This window comes from Olea europaea, chromosome 8, assembly GCF_002742605.1.
Source record: "Olea europaea var. sylvestris chromosome 8, O_europaea_v1, whole genome shotgun sequence".
NCBI lineage: Eukaryota > Viridiplantae > Streptophyta > Magnoliopsida > Lamiales > Oleaceae > Olea > Olea europaea.
The window spans coordinates 7,780,845-7,790,873 of NC_036244.1; the positions used below are offsets into that span (position 1 = coordinate 7,780,845).

The window sequence follows — 10,029 nt, forward strand, 5'->3', positions numbered from 1 at the left end:
TTTGGAAGGGGGGGGGGAAGAAAAAAAAAAGTTCAATTACCAAACGGTCATTGAATTTAGTGACCAGAACGGTCACTGAAAAGTGACCGAAAGGGTTACTTTTGTGACCGTTTTGGTCACAGGCTCAACGAGCCATGAGCCGCTCGTGGGCGGGCTCGGCTCGCCTCCTGGCGAGGCCCGCCCAGCTTGTGCTCGGGCTCGTGATTTCACGAGCCCGAGCCGCCCACGAGCCTCTTTTCCACGAGTCGAGTCGGCGAGCCGGTTCGGCCCAATTGACATCCCTAGGGGAGAGGAAGGAAAGTGAATTCCCTAGAAAATTATTGCAATCAAAGGGCCAAAAGGTGGAAAATGAAAAATGTTTTTAATTTTCCATAGAAAATTGGCCCTATCAAACAAGGCCTTAGTGTTTTTAAAGAATGGAAAATCCAAATTGATAATAATTAAAAATTTTAAGGACTAATAACGGTTTAAAATATTGCAACTATGAAATCAATAATTTTTGTAAAGAGAGTGATATTTTAAGATATAGAACCGTTACTTACACTCTTTGATAAAATGGCATAGATGAAGGAATGAATAGGACTGTCTTAAATAAAGTAAGATGCATGTTATTGAGTTGACTTGCATAAACTGTTTTGGGATGAAGCTGTTAAAACTACTACTTATCTAGTTAATAGAAGTCCTTATAATGCTTTAAATTTCAATGTACCTAGATTGTGTGGACTCGAAAATATGTTGATTATTCTCATCTAAAAATATTGGGCCATGATGCATATGCTTATCAAAACATAGGAAAGTTGGAACCTAAATCACTTAAATGTATATTCTTGGGTTATGATGAGTATTAAGGAATACATGTTGTACGTTAAGGTATAAAGACGATATAAAATTGTAATAAGAAGGGATATACTTTTAATGAATCTCTTTTACCATACTTAATTAGCAGGTAAGACTTAAATCTTAACCGAAAAGGATGTTCAGATTGAGGTAGAAACATCACTTAGAAAGAAATGATACTCTTTTTCGTAGATGGGGAATTTGGTTATATTGAGGACAAACCCTTATAGGGTATTGAAGTTGGTCAAGAAATTGATCATAACGACCAAACTGATCCTGCAACTCTGCCTCTTGATGTATCAACTCATAAGAGATAGGTAGAGAAAGCAGTTCAGACTTCCTGGCGAGTTTGATAGTGATGATTTTATCTCTCTATTTAGCTATCAAGAAGAGAATGAAAAATGAACCTAATTCCTATGATGATGTTGTTAAGGGTAAAGATTCTAAGAAATAGTTAGCTATTATGGAAGAAGAGATGGCTTCTCTCATTAAAAATAAATCTTGGTAATTAGTGAAAGGGCCTAAAGGGAAAAAAATAAAAAAATAAATTGACTAATTGTAAATGGATCTATAAAATAAAGGAAGGGGAAGGAAGCAAAGGCAATGTTAGAAACAAAGCTAGACTTATTGTCAAAGGGTTTGCACAAAAAGATGGGGCAGGCTACAACGAGATTTTCTCCCATGTAGTTAAATACACTACTATTAGAACCATTATTACACATGTTACTCAATTCAATCGGAAACTTGATCAATTAGATGTTAAAATTGCCTTTTTATATCGTGAATTAGGTGAACAGATTTATATGAAAAAACCTATTGGTTTAATTAAAGTGATTCTAATAAAACCGAATGTTGAAAAAAATCTTTGTATGGTTTAAAACAAGCACTAAGACAATTGTATAAAAGATTTGATTCATTTGTTTTAAGCTTTGTTTTTAGAGAAGCAAGTACGACATGTGCATTTACTGTAAGGGTGGTGGAGGTATAAATTCCCTGTACTTGGTGCTTTATGTGGATGATATGCTTGTGGCTAGTTATATTAAATCTGAGGTTGATGAAACTAAAGAAAAACTTAAATCTGAATTTGAAATGAAAAATCTTGATTTCGAATATAGATTACAAGAGATAAATGTAAATATTTTTTATTTTTTAATCAACATGGCTACGTGAATAAAATTTTGAAAAAAATTGGCACTTTGAGTGTAAACTCGTGACTTTACCGCTTGCTAATTATTTAAAGCTGTCATCTGATTATTATTATTATCTTAACTGTAAGTAAGAATTTGATAAAATGTCTAAAATTTCTTATGCAAATATTATTAGATCCGTGGTGTATGTAATGATATGTACTAGACTTGATCGTCCTTATAGTATTAGTGTACTTACCAGATTTGTGGAAAGTCATGAGGAAGAACATTAGGATGCCTTAAAATGGTTGCTAAAATATTTAAAGGATGCTTCCGATTCAAGCTTCATGTTTAGAAATTATAAAGAGGAGGTAACTTTGAAGGGATATACTAATTCTGACATTGTTGGAAATAGAGATGATAGGAGATTAACTTCATCTATTTTTATACTTTGCATGGAACTATTATAAGCTGGAAATCACAATTTCAAAAGGTTTTTGCTCTATCTTTCATAGAGGCAAAATACATTGTCGTTACTGATGCTAAAAGAAGAAATTTGATTGACGTGGTTTACTGAGTAAACTTGACTTTATTGATGAAAATCTTTTCTCATCTTTTGATAACTAAAGTGCAATATATTTGAGTAAAAATACCATGTTTCATGACAGAAATAAACACATAAATGTTAAGTATCGTTTTATAAGAGAGATCATATCTAAAGGGATACTTAAGATTGGGAAAATTGCAACTTTGTTTAATTCTTCGGATATGGGAACTAAAGGAATATCTTTAAGTCAATTTAACTATTTCTTGAAGTTATTATTTGTTGATAGTTTGAATTGATTGTACAGGTACAAAAAGCAAATGAAATTAAAACTTCTAATGATGCTCTAGTTTTGCACTAGGGAAAGTCCAATTCTTAGCAACAAAGTAGAGATAGTTAAGTTCAGCATACATGTGAAGTATGTGCTCCCAAAATTGGCCTAAAGTCGTGTTTTGTGAAACATGTTTTTACTAGTGGATGCATTTAACTGGATTGTGACACTGGGCTTCCTCTTGGTCATTAGATTGGCTTTGGATTATTCTAAGGGTTAAATCCCTTTGTCTGGCTTTTTGACATTCATTTGGCTTTTGACGTTTGAGAGTTTTTACTCTCTGAAATATTGATCTCGAAAATTTCATTTGAGATTTGAAATCTTCTATTCTCTTTCAGATTATGATGTTTTTGAGTGAAAATGGTTGAAGGATTTGAGTGTTTCTTTTTGTATAAACCAAATTAGAGAGAGTGTGGTTTTGTGAGTTATTAGTAGACTTGTGTCTCGATCCACTGATTCTTTAAAGATCAGTCTTCTCAGTGATTTGATCTTTTATATTTTGGAACTAGTTTTGTACTTGGTTNTAATTATAATTAAACTCCACAATCTTTTTTCATTGTAGAATTATTTTACTTAACATCTTTTCGTCGAATTTTTATCTTCAACATTCCATTAATTATTATGCTCCATCTTTGATAATGATTTATATCAAAATATTTTATTTTTATGATTTGAAATGAGGGGAAAAAATATTTTTCGCACCTTTTAATTATTTATTTTTAAAAATGTGATGAAAAAATAAGTTATACTGCACCATTTTAACGAATTATCGAAAATAAAATTATTATCAAATACAAAATGTGTTGACTAATGGAAAGTTCGAAAATAAGAATGATATGAAAATCTGTTAAGGACATAACTATCATAATGATCAAAGGTTAAGAACTTTAAAAGCAATTAAAATGTAATGCAAAAATTAAAAATTGTGGCCATAAATAAAAATTCCTAAATCCGATAAGTCACAATTCGAAGTCCAATTTCTTCTTCGGTGTAGAGAGAGAAATTGTTTGGTCAGTTCTCTTCGTATCGAAGAAATTCTAAATCCTCGTCCGAAATGTCGGGAAAAGGAGCCAAGGGACTGTTAGCTGGGAAAACACCGGCATCAAAGGACAAAGATAAGGATAAGAAGAAGTCCATTTCTCGCTCCTCTCGCGCTGGCCTTCAGGTTTATTTTGAAATTTCCAAATCCCTCGATTTCCTTGCATTTCTCAAATTTGCTGAATTTTTTTTTTTTTATTTTCCTTGTTTTTATTTGTCTATATTTTGTTAATCTTGTGGTAATTTTTAAGAGCTTCGCGTGATGGACACGAAACAGGTTTATTCAATTAGCACATAAGAAAACCCCGATTTCGAAAAAGCAAAAGTAAATTTGGTAGTTAGCTGGAGGAATTATGGGTGAGAGTATAAGCTTGCTTGATTTAGTTTTTCTTTTCTTTTCTTTTCTTTTTCGCTGTTTCTTTGTTTAAAAACCATGGCGGGAGTTAATAGTAGATATGTTATGAGGTAAAACCATACGCAGCTACAGAATCTGGATCAAAAAATTGGAATCTGTACTAGTTAATCAAAATCTTAATTCACATCGTCTCATTGTTGTTATAATAAGCCAATTATATTACATGAAACATGGCATTAGAGAAAATGTCTTGGAACGAAAAGGATGGATAACTTTCTAGTTGAGAAATGTTTCGCCTTAATGGAGAAAAGCAATTTACTAGTGACAGAGAAGGCCCCTTCATTTGTGCCCTTCATTTATGCAGTTTAATTAATGACACACTTGGAGCCAATTTTTCTAATTATACTGTCTTTTGGTTAGAATTGCATTCCACTCATACTGTTGCTTTAGAAAAAAAGGGTAGTGCTTTGATCTGTGAAGTATAAGTTTGTCAAGTGTTAAAGCTAATTATCAAGAAGGAACTTTTGGATTTGAGATGTGTATCCTTCATTCTTTTGCAATGTTTCATGCCCTGAGATGATGTGCCATGAAGGATGAAAAAACTGATTAAAAAAATATTTCTAATGTGGGGAATGCGAGAAGAAGGTAACTATTTTGGCCTTTATTATCTGAATACCAACACTAAAACGATTGTAAGTGGAGAGTAAAATATATAAGAAATTATGCTTTTATACTAGTTAGCTGTATCTGTTTTCTTATTTGATGATGGACTAGATTACTTCGATTGCTATGAACTATAGAATTTAACATTTCATGTCATTAGGTTTAGTTCTCGTATTGAAGAGCACTCTGACTTCTACTCCATTTTCTCCATGTTAGCAAGTGTGACAATTATTTGACCATTCTTAGGAGACTGGAGTTTAGAAATATATATTGACCACTTGTGTGCTTCAATGACTCCTCTGTATGCTTTTGTTTAAAGGGAAAATTACAGTAGAGCATGTACAAGAACATAGCCAGCGAAGTTGCTGTCAGTCACGTTACTACTAGATGGGCTACTGGAACTTTTGCTGTACCACTTCCTTGCGAGATGATATTCTTCATATTATTAATTATCTGTAGATGCTGCTCTAGTTTAAATTCATGACAACGTGTTTAAGCAATTTGTTGGGTGTATATATAACTTGTCCTGGTTGACTTCAAGATTAGGTTTCACTTGTGGACGTTAGGCACTTTCTCACTCGTCCAAATGTTTATGATTCAATTCGTGGGAGAACAACGGTTATTATAACCTTCAAAGTTTTCGTTGTCTGCCATTTTCTCTTAAAAAACTTGATTGTGGATATTTTAGCATTTTCATTTTTTGAGTTCTTATAGAAATACGCAAAATTCGAACTCATTACTTCTTCCTACAGTTCCCTGTGGGACGGATCCACCGACTTCTGAAGTCAAGAGTTACTGCTCATGGAAGGGTAGGTGCTACGGCTGCTGTCTATTCTGCAGCTATTTTGGAGTACCTAACTGCTGAAGTGTTGGAGTTGGCTGGTAATGCGAGCAAGGACTTAAAGGTGAAGCGTATCACGCCTAGGCATTTGCAGCTGGCTATACGTGGAGATGAAGAACTTGACACTCTCATCAAAGGAACCATAGCCGGTGGTGGAGTGATCCCTCATATACACAAGTCACTCATCAACAAATCCTCCAAGGAATAGACAATAATGTTCTTGCTATCGTCTTTAGGCTTAAGCTATGTAGACTTACATATGTTCTATTTGTCGCATGTTTTGATGCAAACAGTGAATGATTGGTTTTCTTTCAGCCATTTCATGTGCTTGTCATGATGTAGACGTCATTTCAATTGTACCACGTTAATGGACTAATGCAACATGGATAAACTAGTTTTTGTTATATGTGAATTGTTGTTTTAGCGTCCTTAAAAATGCATCATTTTCATGTGTTGGTTGGATTAGAAAATGATAAAAATGAGTTAGTAGAAGCATAACGCATCAGTAATAGAATCCTGGTCACGATATCTCAAAATGAGGCTCCAAGAACGACGTCTCCGGTTGACTACAAATTACACTTTTCAAATGAGAACTGCAAAACTCCACGAATGCAAACAGGGCATTCTTGGAATCATTGCCTTAAAACAGACAAGAAATTATTTACTAATGAACCACAACCAAACGATATAGTCTAGATGAAGGGAGTTCAGCTTGAAATGTTAAAGAGCTGAGACCTTCGGAACCTCCACAGGGAACTTGTGAATTTCATCTATCCACGGGTTCTTCTCCTTGGCAGGATTTATAGTCCTAAGAGCTTTCCACACTGCACTATTGCATTTGAACCCAGAACCAAAAGCTATCTGCCATGTCCTGTCTCCCCTCTTAATCCTTCCTTTGGCTTCTGAATACGCCAATTCGTACCAAAGAGAGCTGCTTGAGGTATTACCAAATCGATAAAGTGTCATTCTTGAAGGCTCCATGTGCCAATTGGATAGCTGCAGGTTTTTCTCTAGTTCGTCCAACACTGCTCTTCCACCAGCATGAATACAGAAATGTTCAAAAGCCAATTTGAAATCTGGGATATAAGGCTTCAATTTCATCTTAAGCAGCTTTCTCCCAATCAAAGTGGCAAAGAAAAGCAACTGTTCGGACATGGGGAGCACAAGAGGACCCAAAGTTGTAATATTTGTCTTTAAAGCATCACCAGCTACTGCCATCAAATCCTTCGACAGAGAAACCCCAACTTTCCCATTGGAATCCTCCAATTGTGTTACACAAGAAAAGCATTTATCGTCTGAACCTTTGTGGGTTCTAACAGTATGGACCAATTGATACTTGGATCGAGAGCGATCAGATGATTTGTTTGACAGCAAAATGGCAGCCCCTCCCATCCGAAAAAGACAATTTGATACGAGCATTGATCTCTCATTCCCAAAATACCAATTCAGTGTAATATTCTCCATGCTGATTACCAGAGCATAAGTATTCGGACGAACTTGTAGAAGATCTTTTGCAAGATCAATCGAGATCAAACCAGCACTGCAACCCATCCCACCTAGATTGTAACTAACTATGTTTCCCCTGAGCTTGTAATGGTTAATAACCATAGCAGACAAAGAAGGCGTTGGATTAAACAGGCTGCAGTTCACAATCAAAATCCCGATGTCCTTTGGTTTTACAAGGGTTTTGGAAAGAAGCTCATCAATGGCACCAAACATTACAGTTTCAGCTTCTTTCCTAGCTTCTGCCATACATGGATTTGGTGGTACCCTCAACACAGCATCAGGGAGATAAGTCGAGTCACCAAGTCCCGACCTCTCAAGAATCTTCGTCTGGAACTCGATATTTTCCTTAGCAAACGAACCAGTCATCAGTGATTTCTCCATGAAAGCCTGCCTACTGCATTTCCTGTCATCTTCAGGCTTATAACACGAGAAATTCACCAGGTATACAGGGCGAGGGCGCGTGAGGAAATACACCGTTGATAGAAAAACCAAGAGGGCCGAGCATACTATAACGGATATGAGATTGAATCTGAGATGATCCCAAAGAACACAAAGGTCTTCGAACGAAAAGGAAGACAACTGGGCCGCAACAACCGCCACCAGAGGGGACAGAAACAGGAACATTCCATGGGTTATGAGGTAATGGTATCCAAGCTTCACATATTTCAATTTCACAGATTGTTTGAAATCTGGAAGCTTTCGCGAAGATGAGGGCGGGATCAAGGGTGTTTTGGCTTCTGATTCACTCATTTTTGGGATTTTACTTCAACTTTCTGCAAATTGAATTGAAGGGGGTTCACAAAAATGAGACACAGAAACTAATTTTTTATACATAAAAATGTATGTGTGTGATTCATCAGAAACGTGAAGGAACAAAGAGAAACTTGAACTCTTTAAATATATTCACAGATCTACAAGGTAATCAGTAAAGGGTTTTTACTAATAAAAAAAAAAAATCCATTCAACCGAGTACGAGATAAAAAATAAAGAATTTTCAAGAATGTACCTTTTCTTAGATTATCTGATAATTCAACTCAAATTTTCATGAAATCCTGGAATAATCAAGAACCCATTGTCACAAAACAAAGAAATAAATAATACCTTCTAAAGAAACCAAATTCAATATCAGCATTCAAATTCAAGAATCAACAAAAAAAATGGGCAAAAAATATTCGGAATTAAAATAAATCGATTTCTGTTTATTGCATACTGAAACAAGCAGAAGCAGAAGCAGAAGCTGCCCTTCTTTTTTTAACGATAAACATACTTCCTCAGAAAACCAACAATTTGTTTATATATAGAGAATGTAAAATGAGTTGTATGTATAGGCGAAATGACTAGGAATTGGGTTGGAAGATCATATCGTGGCCGTGGGGTGGGGAGTGAGGCTGGTCAATTTTGGAGCCTTCAGAATTTGAATTAAAAAAGAAAAAAAAGGGAAATTGCACATGGGGTTCCTAATCTATCTCTTTCAGATGCCGTGGTCTTTAATCCTGGTTTGGTTTTGGATAAAAATTAAATTTTTATTAGTTTTTGACAAAAATTAACGAAATATATGATTGGAAAATTTATAAAAGATGTGAACCTATAAAATATGTGATTGAAAATGACTTTGGAAGAAAATGAATTTTAAGAAATAAGATCAATCATGAGTTTAATATTTCAAGATTGTAGCATCATCTAAGTTCTCTATAGATGGTTTTTATTTATGTTACTGATAAAAAGTGACATCTGTAAGCAACTATTTCAACGATATATAATCAAATAAAAAGAGCAAAAAAATAGTATCTCTCGCTTCTTGTTCCCCCTCAACACCACCTTCCCCTTAACTATCACCATCTCAAACGTTCTTTCTCCTTTTCTTTTCTTACGACTTTTCCTCTTATGCTCGTTTAATATCGATCGTCAATCCCTTTGTCCCGCTTTGTTGGCATCCCCACTCCCTTTTAGATTTTGCACCTTCTGTTTGCCTATAGATTGCATAGTTTGGGAGAAAAACTTTGGTGGAACAATCGTATCGTCATATGCGGTGAGACAGTTGAATGGGGAGCCCCATCTCATCAGGTGGCCCACGTCTCGCACCAATGAAATAAGGCCACCTCCTCGAGACTTGAAGTGAAAAAAGAGAAAAAAAATAAAATCCTGAGGTAGCCTCACGTCATTGGGTGAAGGTGGGCCACCCGATGAGGTGGTGGCTCCATATTCGACAAGCGCATCGCGTAGGATGGTGTGATTGTGCAATCGAAATTTTTCTCGTAGTTTGGAGTTGAAACAAAATAGCAATCACATTGTCTAGTTTCAACAAGATGAGTTGTAACCCTTTATACCAGAAGTCATTGAATAACAAGTCAAGTATTATTGTAACATACTATAAGGTGGGGACATAGGGGAACTTTCCAAAATAAATAGGCAAAATATCACTGGAGGTCCAAAACCTTTAACTCTTAATGCAATTCGATCTATAACCTTTCAAAATAAGCATTTACATCCCTAACATCATTCATATTTTGCTTGATTAGTCCTATATGTACCAAAGTAAATTGGGATGGTCCTTAGTCTTTGTTTTTGTCTTTTTGCTAACAAAAATTTAGAATAAAACCATCTTTCCAACAACAGGTTGACACTTTAACATCTCTTCTAATGGGCAGTGCAAAAAAATTGAAAAGTTGAGAATTTAAATACCCTTTTTGAAATGTTTGGGACTAAAGTGCAACATATCTGTGTCTCTTTTTCCAAATAAATGTAGAATTTTGTGAATTAATCAAAAAAGGTTAAAAAAAAAAAAAA

At 35.1% G+C, this 10,029-nt stretch overlaps 2 protein-coding genes across 2 annotated transcripts; one reads left to right on the plus strand and one right to left on the minus strand.

Moving 5' to 3' along the window:
• The first annotated feature begins 3,778 nt into the window (after positions 1-3,778).
• On the plus strand, positions 3,779-6,148 carry LOC111398708 (probable histone H2A variant 3). Its single transcript, XM_023025751.1, has 2 exons — positions 3,779-4,004; positions 5,648-6,148. Exons 1-2 carry the CDS (start codon positions 3,894-3,896, stop codon positions 5,942-5,944), a joined length of 408 nt encoding a protein of 135 aa, XP_022881519.1. The 5' UTR covers positions 3,779-3,893; the 3' UTR covers positions 5,945-6,148.
• Positions 6,149-6,238: 90 nt separating this feature from the next.
• On the minus strand, positions 6,239-8,595 carry LOC111398707 (3-ketoacyl-CoA synthase 11-like). The gene is made up of 3 exons (XM_023025750.1): positions 8,453-8,595; positions 8,249-8,294; positions 6,239-8,015 (listed from the first exon to the last, which is right to left on the minus strand). The coding sequence occupies exon 3, from the start codon at positions 7,990-7,992 to the stop codon at positions 6,457-6,459; it is 1,536 nt and encodes a 511-aa protein (XP_022881518.1). The 5' UTR covers positions 7,993-8,015; positions 8,249-8,294; positions 8,453-8,595; the 3' UTR covers positions 6,239-6,456.
• Positions 8,596-10,029: the final 1,434 nt, after the last annotated feature.